General features: G+C 47.4%; 1 protein-coding gene across 8 annotated transcripts in view; it reads left to right on the top strand.

Moving 5' to 3' along the window:
• LOC119188156 (La-related protein 4B) overlaps positions 1-20,518 on the top strand; it is a 90,797-nt gene that overhangs the window by 44,104 nt on the left and 26,175 nt on the right. For all 8 annotated transcript variants that reach the window (XM_037436073.2, XM_037436069.2, XM_037436071.2 and 5 more), the window contains 5 exons: positions 2,830-3,004; positions 4,557-4,693; positions 19,097-19,200; positions 19,279-19,446; positions 19,960-20,229. In XM_037436073.2, coding sequence (XP_037291970.2) covers positions 2,830-3,004; positions 4,557-4,693; positions 19,097-19,200; positions 19,279-19,446; positions 19,960-20,229 — 854 coding nt within the window. The remainder of the gene's footprint in view (positions 1-2,829; positions 3,005-4,556; positions 4,694-19,096; positions 19,201-19,278; positions 19,447-19,959; positions 20,230-20,518) is intronic.

The raw sequence follows: 20,518 nt of genomic DNA, 5'->3' as shown, positions 1-20,518 counted from the left end.
CGCTAATCACGTCATCCTGTGGATCTTCTTGTTTTATTGCATAGCCACTGACAACTTTTGCCTTAAACCGTGTGGAGAGCCGCTCTTCGAACACGCGGACACAGTTGACACGGTCAGACCAAACCTAACAACATACAAATATTGAATTACATTTTACGACGACGATCAAAATATATCAGTTGTGATTAACACACTGAAACAACCTTGCACAATATTCCAAACACTCAACAAAATAACAAACACAAGGTGGCGGCACCAACGCTCGACTTGCCACGGGGGCCTGTGAGCGACGACCTGTGGTGCCGTTCTCATGGGCCCACCGGAAGCCCACCGTTCTCATGGGCTTTATCCAACCCCCACACACCAAAGAGGCCCGCTCATCTCTCATGTGCCGTCGGACGTCACTGCTGGCGCTACCGTGCTAACTATGATGGTGGTGGTGGTGGTGGTGGTGGTATAAACGCTTGCGAGCACAACGTTACCTACCGCTTGATAGTTGTGTATCCTAAATGCGGCCTATTCGCGAAACAAGTGGGCTTCAAAAGACGCAAACAACTTTACAGGGTCTTGGCACCCCTACTAGCAAAAGTGATTGAGCTGGCAGCATACTTTTGATGTGTCACACATTGTTATGCTGTCATTGCTTATGTCATGTCAAAGCTATGATATTTTGCTCGATGCCTTAAACTCAGCATGAAAATGTAAGTGGTTTGCAAGTGGAGATCTAACTTATTCTTTCATAGAGGGAAATCTGACCTTGTCAAGTTGATTGTGATTGCAGGGATTCTTTGGATTAGTAACATCTGTTTTTTTTTATCCTGCCACCTGTTCAAAAAACACAGTAATAGACGGAGGAAGACTTCGCACACAACATTAGGTGATCAAGACATTCAGACATGTGCCTTCAATCATGCGAGGGGTGTGATGCAACTGTAAACTACCCACCCAAGTCGTGTTTGTGATGCATAGTGTATAGCAGTGTATAGCAGACTCGAGTCGTGGCATATACAGCGAACAGCCCAAAACATCAACAGCTCTCTTGGAACCTTTCCCCCAGTGTATACATGTGGACTGCGCTCCCTGGCGAAATGAGAGAGAGACAGAGAGGGTCACTGACCGCCCGCGAGTGCTTTGAAGACTCCGCTATTACATAGTCCCAGTTTCCCCTGAGGAAGGAACCAAGTCGGTTCCAAAACGTCGGGTTTCTTCAAAAACTTTTGGTTGGAGTTTAAATATTTCCCACTGTATAGCAGGCATTTGAACACACGGGCGTAGCCTCTCTCTTAATCAAGGCGGGCTAGTAGAGGTAGTCCCTTGCACACACTTTTGCAACAGAAATAGAGCTGTAACCCCTTACATGTTCAGCCTTAACCTCGGTGGGCTAAGGCTACTGGGCAAGTTTCCTAGCTGAAGGTGTTTATTCACCTCGCAGTATCAAGCCATCAACTGTAACAAACATTCATAAGAAACACTGGTGGGGCATTCCACTCATCTGGAGGTGAACTGCAAAGAATTCAGAAGTGCTCATCGAGAGACGTGTTGTGAAGTGGCTGATGAACTCTACAGCAGAGCACTGCACTCCCTCCGGTAGAAGGCCTTCGGCTCAGTGATAGGCACTCCCACCAGAGCAAATGGCAGGGTGCGCTAGTACACATTCGCTTCCAGAAGCACACGGCTTTCCTTGCATTCATGGGGCTGTTCGATCGTCATGTTGTGTACATGACGTGATACAGCACAGCCTGCACACGGACCAGGCACTTGCGACTTTCGGTTGAATCCACAGCTTCTCAGATTAGAGGGAGCTGCTCTCTGGAGGGGATCTGGTGGTGTAGTAGCTCCAGATCTGCCATTTAAACTTACAGGGAGCACTCTGTCTGCTAGTGGAAGATATTTGCTCCACTTGGGTCAGAAAACTGCTATTGGAAGTGTGCAATGTCTGCCATTAAAGTTCGCCATAAGGTTTAGATCTCCTTGATTTGCTTCACGCTTTAAGTTCCTGGGGTGGTATGTTGCACTAAGGCAGAGGCACTGCAGGGAATGACTGTGGGTTGCAGTGCTTGCGGATTGGTGCAGATAAAAAAAAAAGTTAAACAGTAGCAGCTAGGAAACTAGGCATCATCCCCAGCTGAGAAGGTAACCTGCTCTCTGATTCTTCTAATAGGTAGGGAGGCACAGGGTGCCTTGACTGCAGCAAGGCACAAAATGCAGTGCTAGCAGCGCAAGTGTACTTTTCACGTAATTTCCCCCTGCTACTGCGCATTTAAATGTAATGTGAACAAGTGTTCTGCCGTTTTATATGTATAATACTTGGATGTGCTTGCACTCCCCCAAGGTACAGTTATGAAGTAGCTTGGCAGTTCGTTATAGCACTGCTCAAAAAAAGACCGCAGCTTCGAGTGAAAATCTCCATGTAGGTGTCAATCTCATGTACTATTTTTGGCACTACTTAAGATACTCTTCGTGCAAATTTCGGGGAACAGTACAGTTGGATATACTGTGTAACTTAAAAAAAAGAAAACTGATAAAAGACTGGAAATGGTAGCAGAGACGACAGTTCAGGGTAGTACTCTGCACTGGGAAGACTAGAGCAAAGGAGAGAAACTCTGGCCTTGGATCAATGTCTAATCCAGTCACAAGGTTTTTGAAAAACATGCCAGCACTGCTAGAGCAGTTCGAGCTCTTGCTGTTTTTTAGCATGCTATTCATATACAGCCAATCGGGATCTGAAGCCAAGCTGAGGTCTCTATTTGTAAATGTGTTTTTTCTCTCCCTCGCTGAGTGTGCGAGCTTCTCGCTGTTGCTTGAATTTTGGTGTGGTGTTGTGCACAGGAGGAGGAGGTGGAGGAGTGTGCTGTGATGGGTCGGAGGTAGCACCGGAGGGGGGCACAGCCATGGCGCCCCCGCCGCCTCACGGCCTGGGGCCCCCCCACTTCAACCCCGATGAGCTGCCTCTGGCGGACCTGCGTCGCATGCTCATGCAGCAGCTCGAGTACTACTTCTCCAGGTACATTCTTCATTACACACTCGCTCCGACACCTGTTGATAGCATTGTAGCAGTGCATTGTAGTGCACAAGTGATTTTATAGTGTTAGCAGTGCTGAATTTATGGACCACCTTGTGTACCAGTGCAGAGACATTCATAGAAGAAAAGTTTATGCAAGAAATAGTGCTACTGAAAATAGTGTGTTGAACTATATTTTTCAAGCTGCACAGAGATACTATAAAGTCATATTTACAGTAGTAAAATGAGTTAAGTCACACTATGTAATGGTGGATGCCTTACGTTTACAAGTTTGTAAGATTCGTTGAAATACTAGGCTAAAAAATTGCTGGAGCTGACAATTATTGTACTGCTGCAGTAATTGCTTAAAGTTCAACTCTTTGTTGGGAAGTCGTGCATGTTTATTTATTTATTTCAAAGTACCTTACAGGCCCCATGGGGGGCATTGAGTAAGGGGGGCTATACATATATACAAAATAAACTGGAAAAAAATATACAAGACAGACAATTGAGCAAGGGGGGAATACATATAGACACCTCAACATGAAAAAAAAGTACAAAAGAAACAATTCAGTAAGGGGTGCAATACTTATATACATCTCAAACTAAAACAAATACAAAAGAAACAATTGGAAAATAATAAGTCAAACAAAAAGCACCAACATGTACAAAAGTTCAACATGTACAAAAGATACACGCATAGTAACCGTGGGCGAAACACTGTATTTCCTGCGCATGCAGCGGCCACAAGGCAGAATCCTCGCGCACATGAATGTGACAATCACAAAAATGAACCAATACGGACCAATGAATTATGATACGGCATCTACTTGCTGAGGCTTGTGAAGTGGCTTGATAAGATATGACGGAATGTGTCAAAGTTTGTCTGGGATGCAATGTCGTCAGGCAAACTGTTCCACAGACGGATAGCACGTGGAAGTGCGGACTGATTGAACGCGTTTGTTGAGCCGTATACACGGGAATAGCTAAGATGATTGTGTAGTCTACGTGAAGTGAGATATGGTTTTTGCAGACCAGTAACAGGGATTCGGGAAGAATGGGTAATTTTATGAAAGAATGACAGCAGGGCAATGTCGCGACGAATGTTCAAGAGTGGGAGTGAAAGTTCCTGTTTGATTTGTGATATACTAGAATGCGGACTGTAGTTATTGGCAATGAAGCGGCTTGCTCTATTCTGGATTCTTTCCAATGAGTCAATTAAGTATTTTTGATGGGGAGACCAAATCGAACAGGCATATTCTAGTTGAGGGCGAACCAGTGTCAAGTAAGATAATTTGCGAATGCCTGATGGTGCAGCTTTCAAGTTACGTCTCAAGAAACCTAGTGATTTCGAGGCGCTGGCAGAGATTGCCGTAATGTGGTCGGACCAGGATAGATTAGGTGTCAGTATTACGCCCAAGTACCGATATTGTGTTGCAGTCGATAGAATGGAATGATTAATACTGTAAGAGAATTCGGATATGCTAGGTTTACGTGTGAACGACATTACTTTGCATTGTGTTCACTTTTGTAGCGTTTTCATTCCATTTTTCAGGGAAAATCTTGCCAATGACACATACCTGCTATCTCAAATGGACAGTGACCAGTATGTGCCTATTGGTACAGTGGCCAACTTCAATCAGATCAAAAAGCTAACCAAGGATCTTAGTCTCATCGTCGACGTCCTACGAGGCAAGTCAAAGTCGTTTATTATTCTTACGCTATCAAATTTTCTTATAGAAAAATATACAGACGAGGGTCCCATAGTTGAAGACTGCACTTACAGAAAAATATACAGACCAGGGTCCTATAGTTGAAGACAGCAGCGAGACCCTCGGTGGTGCGTTTGGTTGTATATTAAGCTGTTGTGAAAAAAACTACTAAAATTTGATATGTAGTTTCTTCTAGCGCTTGCATTCTTACTCATGTGAGCCTCGACTCGAGTGTACTTGATGTGAGCGTTGACCGATCGCCGGCAGCGAGGAATGCGTCATCGTAGAGCTCCTAAAAATAGTATGCCTTCTTATGCATCCTCGGTATCTGCAGTGAGTGCACCTCTACACTCACTGCTCATAAATGGGTGCAACAGTGAAAACCACGGTCAAGCATCGTTAGTGGTCCATCTGGCCACCTTTGCCCGGAGCACCTGGTTTACCACTGCTGGGACACAAAAGCAACTGCAGGGAACAGGAGGCTATCTGCTAAATTTTTTTTGTGCTGTACCCATGCAGTCGCCGACCGATAATTCGGACATGCTCGGTAATTCGGACAGTCGCGCGGCACCGCCGATGGTCCAATCGAAGTAATGTGTAAAGACGACAGATATTTCGGACAGCTGCCAGATCTACATTCGATAATTTGGACCCTGCCCGCCTGTCGCGCACGCCGAATCGGCAGCCATTATCTCCTCCGGCACTCAAACCATACAAAGTATGGCCTCAGATCAAAACGAAATATAATTGGTAATCTATGAGGCTTTATTTCGATGGCAACTTTATGCCTCGGAGATTTGTACTTGAAAATGCCGATCTTCGAGGCACAGCTCAACTGTGGGGGATCGTATCGACATTGCAATCATCCCACATTCCGGTTCCTGTATACCCTCGCCACCCTCGCTGTGCGGCTATCGCCGCCATTCTGTCACAAGTGTGTGCGGTACAGCATTTTGCTGAATTCTCCGTGCGTTCATATTTATTTTGAGACGCTTTATTTTACGTCCAGCTGTCTCACAAGATCTGAAGTTAAGGGGAGATGCTACTCGAAAAACGATTTTCTTTAATAAGAGTCTGAATTTAACACAAATTGGCATGCTAATAGTTTTTTCTCCTCTTTTCAAATATGTCATTTATTTTCATGTAGATCGCTTGGTTTTCTTTCTGCAGGTCAGATACTGCAAAATTATGGCCATTGTTATGCAACAATTCTGACCTATAAAAATTTGAGATAAAGCATGCAGATATAGCTGACTATGATCCTTTGGAACTGTAGAGTGCAAAAAACTATATAAATTTTGTGTGTAAAAAGGTGAAATACAATAATAAAATAGAAAAATTTACTATGGCTCTAGTGGCCAAGGGCTTTCAATGTTATGTAATTTTTGAAAAACATAATAAAGCAGCACTGACAATCTGAATAGATACTTGCACTCTATGGGCCTTCATCATGCTATGTGCAAAATTTCATAGAGGTATGACAATTCTAAGTATACGAACTAGCGTGTATAAGAAGCACAGATCACACAAAACTGCAAAAGGAGAAAAACGCATTTGAAAGTTTGAAACCTTTTCTTTTTATCACAGAGTTGTTAGAAATGCATAATCTTTGGCCATAATGTACAACAGAACTTTGAAAAGCACTGCAAGTTACTAGAACTGTCCTGCAGCATAGGTTGTGCCCTCACGGTCCTTGCGAGCACTATCTTCTAGCCGTGCCCTTTTCAATCCACGACGATGGTGGGCCCTTGCTTCTGCTGTCAGACGCTCGGACATTCTCTCTCTTGATGCGCCTCGCATCGCGGTAATCACTGAAAGTAACTAGATCTCTAGGTGGCAGTATGTTGAGCTCTTCCAGGATGTGCTCGAAAGTAGCATGACCCTTGTTGAACCACAGGATTGCCATAGCTGCGGCAGTCTCGACAACCGTTCGGGAGACAAACTTAGTCTTGGGGCAAAGTAGCCAAATTTTGCTGTTCAGGGATGCCGATGCGTTCTGGGTTTTCCCTTTGATGCATCGAGCAAGGAGCTTCTCATCCGTTAGCCACTTATAAATGGGCAAAACAACCAATCCCTGTGCTTTTGTCAGGAGAGGTGTGTGGCGTGGTGCAGGTTCACCAAGTGCTTCAGCGCGTTGATGTTTGCACCACGACTCTGTTCCTGCAGGGCAAAACTTGTGGCTGCCAGCATTGTCAGTAGAGCATGAGTGGAAGTACGAAGCCCATACTGCAGTGTACATATCCCGTACACTCCCCCTGTAGCTTGTTATGGCAATCTGATAGTATGTTTGGAGCTTCTGAATGGCTGGCTCTTTCATTTTCTGCCCTCGTGGTAATGGCACATGCAGCTTCCGTAGCGCGGTGCCAAGTCTCTTGGCCACATGATTATTGCAGTCTTCTTTTTCTATATTGACAGCACCATAGACTTTTGACTCTGTAACTGCACTATATGCTTTGCTGTCACCGTCACTCAAGAATGTCATGAAATGCAGTGGGGTGTCATAAGTCGATGTTCTCTGCCAAATGCGCATTGCAGCCTCCGTTTCCATGGCATGGGAGGAACAGTCTGCATTTTTTTCACAGACTGGGCCATGGAATGCCTGCCACACTTCCTCGTCTGGGCCCATATCCTTGTGCCTACTGCATGTCAGGCAGTAATTTGATATGACCTCGAAGTCTAAGCAGAGGCCAGTATCTAAGGAGATAACTGCGCGGATCCCGTTGTGGCTTTTGTGGCCCCTCTTCTGCCAAGTGCCGTCGAACATAACAGCCACATCAGTTTCGCCTGCTACTTCTTTCGTCAACTCTCTGGGTCGGCGCAAGTTTTCACTCACAGCTGCCATGGCAGCGGTATGCACCTTCTTTGCTATCGAAAAAAATCCTCGGTGGTGCATTGGCTTTGGGAGTCCAATAACGGAGCAAAATCTCGACAATTGCTCATGCCCAATGCCGACAGCGCGTGCAGCCACCACCGCCTTCACATTTACAGCGAAACACTCTCGGGAGCTCCCACTGTCGTACCGTTGGCTCACTCGGCTGCTGCCGTCCGCCGTAACACGCAGTGACGTATAGGAGCACGAAAGAACAGTCGCTGAGCATTCGCTGTTTTCGCAATGAAGTTCGAGGAGCGACGAAAGTCCCTTGCACTTTTCTGCCGGCTCCCGAACGGCAAGTTTTTGAATACCGCGAGCAGGGCATGCCGCACCTGCCACAAGTGCCGCCAGCAAGAGGGTGTCGCACAAAACTGTCGTTGCACAAACCTCATCGCACTGTCTTTCGTCTTTTTCGAAGAAGCCCAGCTTCTTTTCCGAAGCACTGACGAAAGAAAGCACAGCGTCAATCCCTTCATCGCAGCCACTGTCGCTCGCGCACTCGTCGATGCCGCCAAGCACACGTAGGCGCGTTCTCGTTCGTCGCCGTCGTTCGGGGCGCTTTGCGCCGCCTTCTCTTGAACTTGTGCTTCGTTCGAAACTTCTGCGGTCTCATTCGGGCTTGTCATCGCGGAAATATGCGTAGACGCGCAGAAAAGCAGACTGACCAAATGCCGATGGCCGCCACCAACACAGCTGACAATGACTCGGTAGCCAATGGCGATGTGGCTTAGGGTGCCGCGCGTTTCAAACCGCTCAAACCACGTGATAAAAAGGCCTCGTTTTTATTTTTATTTTTTTGCCCACGTACGAAACTGACGGTCGTCGGAGCTGTAAGAAGAAGGCCGGACGCAACTTTCCCAACCGATCGCGATAGCGGGCGGCACTGCGACGGGGAGCAGCGCGCAGTCAAAGATGGCCAATATCGGCGCAAATTCACGAAATTTTGAGCCACCGCGATGCCTTCATACACATTTTCTTGCATTTCGCGGTTCGAATTTAGTTTTGAAATTTTCACAGATGAAAGAAAGAGGTTTGAAGATTACAATGCAATAAAAATCAGAAATACGAGAAATTTCGCTAAAAACGAGATTTTTCGACTCGCATCTCCCCTTAAATGGCACCAACGGTGCCCTCACAGACAGCGCCGAAGGCCGCGCCGACGCAATGAGGCAGATATACAACGCTAACCATGGGAAAGAAAGGAGTCATCATTCAGCAAGTGCTCAGTGGTCGTCCGCAAGTCGAAGTTGCTCGAGAGTTCAACATTTTGAAGCAAACCACATCGGACTACATGAAGAATAATGACAAGATTTTAGGCGCGACGGAGGCATCATCCGGAAGTGAACAAAAGAGGGTGCGCCAAGGTGTTCATCCGCAGTTGGAAGAAGCGTTGAGCATTTGGCTTAACGCTACCGTCGCTCAACGGGTTCCCGTTTCCGGCCACCTCTTGAAGCAAAAGGCCAAGACATTGGCACTTCGACTTGGCATTGATGGATTTAAGTTCAGCGATGGCTGGCTCCGGAACTTTAAGGGGAGACGCTCCTCGAAAGCACTTTTTTTTTTGTTATTCAACTTAGAGCTTCAGAAATTGGACCACTGATGCAGTTTTTCCTCCTGATTCCAAATCTGTAATCAGTTTTTACATAAGTGCAATAGTTTGGGAGTTGTGTTTCAAGTAATGGTGAAACTTGATAAGTTTTCCGGGAACTTTCGCGCATACTAAATGTTCATGCAGAGAGTTGTTCAATGGCTCCTTTTGCTCCCTATTAGCCATAGAGTGCCGATATCTAGCTAGAAATTGTGCTCCAACTTTGAAACTATGAAAAAAACATCTGTGTAGCAAAGTACCCTTTTTTTTCCACTCGACCACCATTAAATTTATTAATAGATATTTACAGCTGATAGGTTGTGCTGATTCAAGTAGATATCGGCACCCTACGCACTCTCCTCAATGTGTGTGCCAAATTTCGTCGTCGTATGACCATTCTAAGTGCCCGAAACACTTCCCGCAAAAAATGCAAATTGGCCAAAATTGCGAAATGAGAAAAACGCGTTTGAAAGTTTGAAAGTCTGTATTTACAAAAATGAAAAACGCAGTAGCACGAAACTTGTGCTGAACACATACACACATGTCCAGAGGGAATATCAGTTGTCTAAAACTCTCCAGCACCGTAGGTTTTCCCTTCCCGGCTGGTGCGGCAGGACTCTTCCACCCGGGCCCTCTTGGCTGCACTGCGACGGTGTGCCCTCGCCTCAGCGGTCTGACGCACATTCATCTTGTGCATGCGCATGCTGTCTCGGCGGTCGCTGAGGGTAACCAGGGCCTCCGAAGGAAGCACCCCAAGCTCTTCCAGCACCTTTTCAAAGCTCGCGTGGCCCCGGTTGAACCACAGGACTGCAATGGCTGTGGCTGTTTCCACAGCAGTCCGGGAAGCAAACCGGGTCTTTGGACACAGCAGCCATATTTTGCTGTTCAGGGACTCGGCCGCGTTCTGTGTCTTGCCGTGGAGGCACCGGGCAAGCAGCTTCGCATCTGTGAGACGCTTGTAGATTGGGAGGACTGCCAAACCCTGGGCCTTGGTCAGGAGGGGGGTGTGGCACGGTGCAGGCTGGCCCTGCGCCTCAGCACGTCGGTGCTTGCACCACGAGTCTGGGCCTGCAGGACAGAACTTGTGACTTCCAGCACCGTCTGTTGAGCACGAGTGCAAACATGAGGCCCATATGGCAGTGTACATCTTGTGGACATTTCCCCGATTGTTCACAATGGCCACCTGAAAGTAAGTTTGAAGCTTCTGGATGGTGGTCTCCTTCAGCTTCTCCCCTCGTGGAAGTGGCGTTGGCAGCTTCCGCAGGCCGGTGCCCAGACGTTTCGCCACGTGGTTGGTGCACTCCTCTTTTTCAATTGGAGTGTCAGGGTACACGTTGGCATCACAGACCCCGTTGTAGGCCTTGCTGTCTCCATCGCTTAGGAAGATGGTGAACCGCAGGGGTGTCTCATAGTCCACAGTCCTCTGCCAAATGCGCACTGCAGCTTCGGCCTCCATGGCATGCGAAGAACAGTCGCAATTCTTCTCACAAACGGGATGATGAAACGCCTGCCATGTTTCTTCATCGCCTCCCATGTCGTTATGCAAACTGCACGCCAGGCAGAAGTTGGAAAGCACTTCATAGTCCAGGCACAAACCAGTGTCCAAGGACACTACAGTTCCCACACCATTGTGGCTTTTGTGGCCTCTTTTTTGCCATGTGCCGTCAAACATGACTGGCACGTCACTGTTACCAGCCACCTCTTTGGTGACGCTGCGTGCCCTTTGCATGTTTTCACAGACAGCCTTTACTGCCGCACTGTGAATCTTTTTGCCGATAGCATGGAAGGTCTTATGGTGCATAGGGTTTGGCAATCCAACTACTGCACAAAATCGTGAAAGTTGCTCATGCCCGATACCGACGGCACGCGCTGCAAGCACCACTTTCAGGTTCACGGCAAAGGCGTCACGCGAACTCCCGCTGTCGTAGCTTCTGCTTGCACCGCGGCCGCCATCTGACGCGACCCGCTTCGACGAGTACGCGGACGAAAGGATGCTCTCCGAGCACTCCGCATTCTCGCAGTGTAGCTCCAGAAACGCCGAAAGGCCTTTCCGCTTTTTATTCGGTGCCCGAACTGCGAGTTTACTCTCGTGACAAACGGGGCATGCCGCGCCTGCGACGACGGCCGTCAATGCACCCAACTCGCACAGCACTACGCTTTCGGCACGATCGGCATTCGGCCTGATGTCGTTTTCGAATAACGCGATCTTTTTCTGCGATGCACTCACAAAATTCACTGCAGCGTTGATCTCGTCGTCGCAGTTGCCATGGTCGACGTTGCCGTGGTCGATGTTAGGCCTACCGGCCGCTGGCCCGTCGCGGACATTTTCGTTGGCGGTGGCTTTCTTGTACGTCCTCCGCCGCTTCCCTCTGAACTTGTTCTTACTTCTGTATTTCCGATGGTCGGCAACGGCCTTTTTCGGGCTTGCCATCGCACGAAAACAGCGAAAAATAACTCCGGAAAACAGTGAAGCGAACTACGGCAAGAAAACACGGGTGCTGTCAGCCAATGGCGGCCCTGCGTTAGTGGCGCGCGGTTTGAAACGGCGGGAAAAGACTGTTTTTGTTGCTTTTTTTTTAGATTTTTCGTGAACGTACGAGACTTCAAGAACCGGGATCGTGGAGAGTAAGGACAACTCTACACGAGCCAGCGGCCGCAATATGGCGGACAGCTCTCTTCGCGGCCCCGCGAGCACGCGAACAGCAGCCCGTTTTGTGTAAATTTCGTGATGCCGCGCGTCACTGCCGCTCACTCAGACGCGTTTTTCACTGACTTCTGATGCTTATTTCGCTGTGATATTTTCAGATGTCAAAATATAATGTATAAAGATGATAAAGCAACAAAAAACAGAAAAGGTGAAATTTGGAAAAAAAAACGCGACTTTTCGACCCGCGTCTCCCCTTAAAGAGCGGTACGACCTCGCTTTCAAAAAAATGTGCGGTGAGAGCGGTGCCGTGGATAGCACACTGGTAGCGAACTACCGCAGTGGAAAGTTGGTGGAGCTGCTTCGGCGCTACTCGGCTGACGACACCTTCAACCTCAATGAAACCGGGCTTTTCTATAAGCTACTACCGGAAAAGACACTCGCCCGTTCGGGAGAACCTTGCCACGGAGGTTAACTCGGCAAGGAACGAGTCACTGTCGTTGTCGCCTGCAACACTTCTGGCATGGAAAAGCTCCCGCTGCTGGTAATCGGGAAATCGAAAAACCCTGTTTAAGGGGGGGAAAAAAATCTGCCTGTCTGGTACGAAGCCAATACGAAGGCGTGGGTCACGCAGAAGCTGTTCGCAGAGTATGTCGGAAAATCGGACCGAAAGTTTGAATTGCAAAAGCGCAAGGTCCTTTTGTTCGTAGATAACTGTACTGCCCATGCGCCGATCAGCTATCCGAAAGCCATTGAGCTAGAATACCTGCCGCCGAATACGACCAGTATTCTGCAACCTATGGATCAAAGTATCATCAAGAATTTGAAGGTGCTGTATCGTTCACGCACGCTGCAGCGAGTGTTGCTCTGCTTAGAGAGCCAGATAAAATACAACGTTGATTTGATGTCAGCCCTGAGCATGCTTGCTGATGCCTGGAAGGCAGTGTTGGCAGGCACGATCAGCAACTGTTTACGGCACGCAGGATTTACGTTGCGTAGTGAGCCCGACACCGCCGACACTGCAGCCGAAGAACCCGACAATGCAACTGAAGAGCCGGACCTGCCGCCCAGCGCATAGAGCTCAGTTGCGGACGTTATCGACGACCTGCATGGCTGCGGTGTGCCGATTCCCGACACTGTTACGTTTGAAGACTTTGCAAACGTTGACAGTGCAGTGTCGTCGTGTCGAATTGAATGACGACGACATAATTGAGCAGGTTCTGCAACCATCAAACAGCGGTTCTGACGATGATGACGCGCCGTGTGCTCCGGAGCCGTCGCATGCGCATCTGTCTTTTTCGAACTTTAGATAATTCGGACTTATTTGCATTCCCCGTGGAGTCAGAATTATCGGTCGTCGACTGTATATAGTTAGGCCTCAATATTGCAGTGAGTGCGAAATTTTGGTATAGAGAAAGCTCCCTGATTCAAACTTCACTGGGACTTCTATTGCTACATAAAAATTCTTTAATTAAGCAAAGTTGATATTAGTGGGCTGGCACATAAATTGTCAAACATGATGCACCACATTTCGCTGTCAGACCCAAAAGAAGCCACCTCTGAGCTAGTTTTTGCAAATTAGGCACTACTACTTGTTTGTGCCAGCTGATTTTGTAAATTAATTTCATGAAGCTCATTGCAGTCAAGCGTTCATTGGGGAAATCAACAAGTAAGCATACCTGCCAAGTCTCCCGGATTTCGACCCATTGTTCCGTTTGTACGGTTGTCAAGAAAATCTCCCGAAAATCGAAATTTCTGTGAGTGATCTGGCCGCATTGACAAAAAAGCAGCTCAATCCTCTCCAGGCTTTTCAAAACTACCCCATTTTATTATAAATGAGTTTAAGATGCATTCATTTGAACGTACAGTATAATCTCAGTGATTCGAAACCACAGCAGATACGAATTCATGAAAAACCAAATTGCACTATGTTCATTGGGCATAAATTTGAATGTTACGAACACATTTCCTAATCACGGCAAGTGATACAGACTTTAGTATGGAAACCGTCCAACAAAAGCCAAGAGCAGCGCACTCGAAGCTTCAGAAGTATGCCTGCGACCAGTCCCTGCACGGTCTTTTACTGTGCGTGAGATTGTCGTTGCCACAACAGCTGTGGAAGAAACCATGGTCGCTCTTGACACTATCATATATGGCGACGACGTAACTGACAAAACCCCGAAAGTGTGCACTCAACCAGTCAAAGCAACGCTGCTTTCCACAAACTCTGCTGACAAAACTGCAGTAGATGTGATCGTAGATGGCATGGAATGACTTAGGGTTAAAGGCGCGTGCGCAGCCCAGCGCACAGAGATTGTAAAAGGAACTACCGTTTGCTGCAACCGTCGCGCACAAAACCGCGGCCGTGGCGACGCGATAGTGATCTACAAGCTTCGAAGGCACGCAGCGGTAATTTAAAATCAGTAAATATGTAAAAAGTCGGTTTTGCCGCAAGGGTGAAGCAATGATTGTGACAACAACCACTTGGAATGTCACGCTGAGAACGGCAAGCAGATCGAAACGTGCGATGCTCAGGCACAAGACGCATGAAAATGGTGCACACAGGACGAGAGCGAACTAACAACACCACTTGGCATGTAACGCGCCGTTTAAACAAACAAAAAGGACGCACAATACATAATCACAGGTGCAGATGAGTACAAACTAACAAGTGTCCCAGTTGTTATACCTCGCTGTGTATGAAAAGCGCGCTCTTTTTGCAAACGGGACGTGTGCAGAGACCAAAGTGACTTTTGTGGGCCCGGTTACTAACGCAATCGTTCTGATGAAAGCCGAAGGCACACTATTTTTCCCGGCAAAGGATAAGCGCGCCTGCACAAGCATCTAAACCACCCCCACCCCCCTCCTCCTCCTCCCCATCCACGGGGCAAATACTCGTGCATCGTGTTGAGCTGCGGGCGCCAAGCCCGGGCGGCTTTTTTTTTTAAATTTTTTTCTTTTTTGAGTGTTTGTAGATATAGATACGCATACATATACAATGAGTGACGGCTGTGGCGGTGACGGCAAAACACCAGCCTAGACTGTCCATATAATTGATATCGCAGTAAAAAAGGGCCAGGCACATTTTGGTGTTCCTGTCAAAAGAATCTAGTAGTGAGCACAGCTTTGACCCGCACTTTTGTGGCAGCCAGCTGCGCTGTCCCGTCTGTTCACATGTGTCCCAGGAAGACATATGCGAGTTGTTTTGAAGGAAATAGGTTTTGGTAGTTTTGTTTGATCCTTTGAGATTTACATTAATGGGAAACCCTACCCTCGAGTGTTCAGCCACTCCGAGCCACTATAAGACCGCAACGCTGATGTTGGCGCTTGCAATTGAGACCCACCCCCTCTTGTTTTTCGCGTTTTTTTTTTTGTTTGTTTGTTCAGAATCCGTGAACTTGGTAGTTATGAGTAAGTAACCTTAATCATGAACTGGCAAACGTGTCTCAACCGAATTGAGGCCATCCTGGAGGCAATGTAATTTTAAAGTTATTCTCAAGAATCTAAAAATTCATTATGTTTCAGTTTCTTTGGGGCTTGTTCTGTGATGAGTATTCGCTTGTTTGCTCGGCAGCATCTGGCAACACACTGAGATAGTTAAAATTTATTTAAAACCACCATTCATAATTGAATGGTGGTTTTGGGACGTATAACACCAACAACTACAGTGAAACTTCGATTATACGACTTTTAGGGGACCACGCAAAATCGTCGTATAATCCGGGCGTCGTATAATCGAATAACCAAGAATATAGGCACCTATGGTCGTTGTTGCCCCACAGCAGTTGTCACATAATGCGTAAGAAAAACTGCGGCACAAATCTACGCTGCTCCGATGAAGGTAGAATAAATTACTTGAAAAAATGACAACCACGCTTTTTATAGAAGGTGTGAACAAATTTTTATTTTCAATTTTATTTTTTATTTTTATTTATTTGCCCAGCCACGATGCATCAGCTTTTTTCGAGAGCTGCGACATCTGGCAGCAAGTCGCCGATCTCGTCGCGTGCGCAAGCAAACAGCCGAATGTTGTCGACGTAGCACAACATGTCCACGTACGTCGGAACGGACGCACTAGCCTCTGCAGTGTCATCCATCTCTTCCTCATCGGAAGTTCCCGCAGTGTCAGGACGCACAGTTTCATTAATGTCATCCAGCGACGCAATGTCTCGGTTTTCGGTTCCGCGACATTGCGAGACGCAGCACTCGCAACCAAGAATGCGAAAGCTTCCTCGCACACCAATGTCCGAATACTGAAAATTTTGCGCGTACTAGACGCAGCAGCTGCGGCGCACAACTCCCCGATGAGACAAACATGTGAAGGTATGGCTGAAAGGCAACAAGGCAGTGGGCCCATTCGATTTTTGCAGGCGCGTACGTATGCACAAGCTTCGACCAATCGCGAAGGGCTAAAACTCCCCAGCCCTCTGGTAGCTAGACAGGAGCTAGTTCCGGTTCCTGCGGCTATCCCTAACGTAGACGGGCTCAACAATCACCGTTCAACACGTCCGGTACAACGACGCGAAACGGAAGTGCGCAGTGTAATGCGACTAAGCAAAATGAATGCGCTCCGGCCGGCTCTGGATAACGTTGGCTCTTGCTAGCTATGGCCGACAGCGTGTCGAAAAATTGAAGAGGCCCTGTGGTGGCAGCGCGGATAGTGTGCTAGAACGTGTGGAGGAACGAACTCGGTTCCTCGGTTGTCCGACTTTTTTTCATCCGGCCGCAGTGTGCTTCCGTGGCAGCCTGCGTGCGTCATCGTAGGTTTTCTTTTTTTCCTCTCGGACAGTCCAGCTAAGCGTCGTACGAGGCGGGGCCAGCGTGAAATTGCGTCGTAGAATTGAGGTTTTCAATACATTAGTTCTATAGAATTTTGCCGGGACCAATCCAATTCGTCGTAAAACGCGGGTCGTCGCAGGACCGGGGAACGTATACTCGAAGTGCCACTGCATTATAGTCATTGATACGTGTGAAACGAGCATCGACATGCATTTATGTAAGCAATAAGCCTTAATGTCGTAATGTATTATGCTATTTATGCTCCAAAACACATTTACTTATCTGGCAGAGTTAAATTTAAAGGGCCCTGCAACACTTTTTGAGCATGGTCAGAAAGCACTGCCGATCGGTAGTATAGGCTCCAGGGAAAAGGCGAGCGAAATGGTATAGCGCAGCACGCGGCCTGGAATTCACAATAAATCGTCGGCTAAAAATTGCTTTCTCTTCTCTCGACAAATGACGGAAGACATCCTAAAATTACGCAAAGAAGGCCCTCTATAAGTCATTAACTGATTGCAACATGGCATGCTCGGTCGTTACTGGGGTCACGGCAGGAGGCACGCGACTTTTCCGCACATGCGTACGCGATCACGCTGAAAAAGCTACACATTCGGGAAAAAAAGGTGCTCAAGGTCACTAGGCCCACATGGCGTATTTTCTTTGCCCGCGTCATTCTTGCCTGCTTAGCTTTCAGCGTTTTTGTTGAGAAGAGAGAATGAGATTGTAGTGTACGACAAATCTGAGTACTTATTGCCATACTAGGCTCATTCTTAAAACTTGTAGCGTTGAATTCCCGAGGCAGTAATCCCTTTAGCGTCTCCAGTCCATGGTTGCTTGAAAGTGTTTCAGGGCCCCTTTAAAGGTACTCAGTAATTTGCATTTGCTTGTGGTGCTTCAGTCGTAGCTCCATGAGCTTCATTTGCAGCTTGCCAAGAGCACCAGTGCAGCTTCCAAATTCTCATCTTCTGAAAAATGCTGCTGTTTCGTTGTGTTGAATGTCTAGTAGGTCTGGTTCGATATTGCAATACATTGTAATCACACTGGGCCAAGTTATGCTAGAAGCAAAGAAAACCAGGTGCTCTCAGTTATGAGTGTACATTGTAGAATTTTTTAGTATACATGGTAAATTTTATCAAATGAAGGTGGGTCAGGGGGCAAAGGAAAATAATACTGTGCATGTTATATACAGTGCAGTCCACTTATAACGATACCACATATAACGATATATCGGTTATAACGATGGGTCGACTTAACAGTCTCATTTTATACATTGGGGCTATGGGGAAAAAAACCATATATAACGATATGTTATCCACCGCATATCGGATACAACGATGAAAAGTTTGCCGTGGACGGCATGTTTCATTCAGAATAATCGTAACATTTAGATTGATAAGTTCCTCTGAAACGAACTATGCCGAGACAAGACGAAAAGTTAGCGTAGGCGAGTACGTATCTGCCGCCACTGCAGCACAGCGCCGGCAGCGCGTCCCGGCCGTTCAAAAAGCCGAGGAGAGCATCGCGAGTTGGCGCGACGCGCTACAGATGGCGCCAGCTGTGTCACGTTTTGTGCCTCGCCACGCGTCGACCGCGGAGAGGCCGAGAGAATTTAAAAAAAAAATGCGAAAAGCAAAGCGCCGCGGCGGCATCGGGGCGGGGCCTCGTTGGCATTCCGGCTGTGTACCTCTGGCTGTGCTTTCTTCCTCCCACTGCTCCCACCCCGCCGTCGGTCATTCTCTCTTCCTCAGCGATCGCGCGAGCAACGTCTAGAGCGGAGCAGAGACAACCCTCTATGGCGCCGATGAAGCGAAAGGCCGTGTCGCTTGAGACAAAGTCGAATATTTTGCAGGATTCGCGACGCGGTTTTAAAGTTTCCAGCTGCCGCGGTTCGCAGCAGCTGGAAGCTATCCGCACCGCGGTTGTGAAGCTGAAGCTTCCGCGGAAGCAACTGCAGATTTCGGACTACTTCGGCGTGCCAAACCCGTGATGCGTTCTTCGGAGTAAGAAATAAAGTCTTGTTTTTGACATCCTACTTTCTACAATATTTATCAATTGGTGAAAATAGCGAAATGAAGCCTGGAGCTACAAAAGGTACGTCCGGCGACGATTTTTTGGCGGCAGTCCAGATATAACGATCACCGGTTATAACGATCATATTTTTAGGTTTTCTCGATATAGTTATAAGTGGACTGCACTGTATACTGTTTATATCTTGTGTAGGTACACGTCAGCACAGAATCGTACTGCACATTTGCATGCTACCAGAAGCACATTAATTTTGGTTCTACCCTGTATTGACACATGTACCTACTTGGCGAACACTGTGTGATGCTTTGACCATTCCATCTACACACAATTTTCTATTTATGCCACAACTTCTTTGACTCTTGCACCTTTTCGAGCTCTTTCACGTGCACTTGCTTTTCTAAACCTACTTGGGAGGATCACTAAGGGGGCGCAATCAGTCTAGCTAATTTATTGTGGTATTTTCCCCCTCTAGAATCCCCCAACGTGCAAGTAGATGAGGCTGGAGAAAAAGTGCGCCCAAACCACAAACGCTGTGTCCTGATTCTTCGAGAAATACCAGAGAGCACTCCTGTCAAAGTAAGTGCACTTGGCTTGCCCATGCTGCAGAAGTGTCTGTGAGGAAGTCATTCATTCATCGCCATTGTCTCTTCGCAGGACATTGAGGCGCTATTTAAGGCCAGTGACAAGTGCCCGCAGTTCATGAGCTGCGAATTTGCCCACAATAGTAGCTGGTATGTGACCTTTGAGTCTGATGAGGATGCACAGCAGGCGTACAGGTACCTGCGTGAAGATGTGCGCTCTTTCCAAGGAAAGCCCATTATGGTAAGTCTGGTTTCCTGCCCTCTTACTTATTTGCTCCCGATGCTAAGTCGGCAACTTTTTTTTCTAATTCGGCAATTACTAGGAGTCTTGAGTGGCATTTATGCCTATAACTGCGAAAGCTGTTCTGAGATCTCGAAACAAGGGTGCTGTAGTTGTCTGTCGCCACAGGTATCCGCAACCGTTTTCATACAAAATAAGAACGAAAAAGCAAATAAGAAAAAGTATTCAGGCTGAAATGGGGTTTGAACTTGGGCCACCAGAGAGCTATACCAGTGCTTGAAACTGCTGTCGGAAAGACACTGCATTAACATGCACAATATGGTGTGGTAGAAGAGTAAAAAAATAAGCCAGGCGTCATACAGTATAAATTCCGTAACCTCCTAGAATTCTCTGTATTGACTTTCAGTCCTCCACTGTGGTCGTCTTCTAATGGTAAAATGGATTTGTCTTGGGAATTTCGGAACCTAATTGGTTCATTGCTACAGTGAAAGAGCAATTCTTTCTTTTTTTCAGGCCCGCATCAAAGCCAAGCCCATCTCGCGAGCCTCATTTCTGCCACCATACAAGAATGGTTTGCGGCACCAGCCTCCTCATCTCATGGCTGGAGGGGAGGGATTGGGTAGTGCCCCTGCGGCAGCAACTGTTCAGGCTGCCACCAGTGGGCCTGCACCAGGGGGAGTCTCGGCACAGCCTCTTAGCAACAGCCAACCAGCGGCCGCCAGCACACCTGTGGCGCCTCAGCAGACCTCACAGGCGTCCACTTTCTACCAGGGGCCACTGCAGGTGGGTGGGCGTCCTTGATTCTGTACACAGCAGGGGCCTCAAGCTCGCCTCCTCTAGTGGGTTACAGCCACGAAATTTATTCGCCCACAAGGGCCTGGACAGTTAAAACGATGGTGGGGAGGAAGGAGAGTTTTGAACAAGTAATGTCCTTTTGAAGGAGGCCTTTTCCAAAAAATCGTGCATGGTTCATTTCTGAAGGGAGTAACGACGAGTTTCATTCAAGTCTGTTCTCTAGTATGACTTCAATCACGACTCTGAATATAATTGTGTTTTGTTATTATGTTTTAGC

The sequence above is a fragment of the Rhipicephalus microplus genome, chromosome 1 (genome assembly GCF_043290135.1).
Source record: "Rhipicephalus microplus isolate Deutch F79 chromosome 1, USDA_Rmic, whole genome shotgun sequence".
NCBI lineage: Eukaryota > Metazoa > Arthropoda > Arachnida > Ixodida > Ixodidae > Rhipicephalus > Rhipicephalus microplus.
The sequence above is the reverse complement of the archived record's forward strand: the minus strand, read 5'-3'. Positions and strand labels throughout refer to the sequence as shown.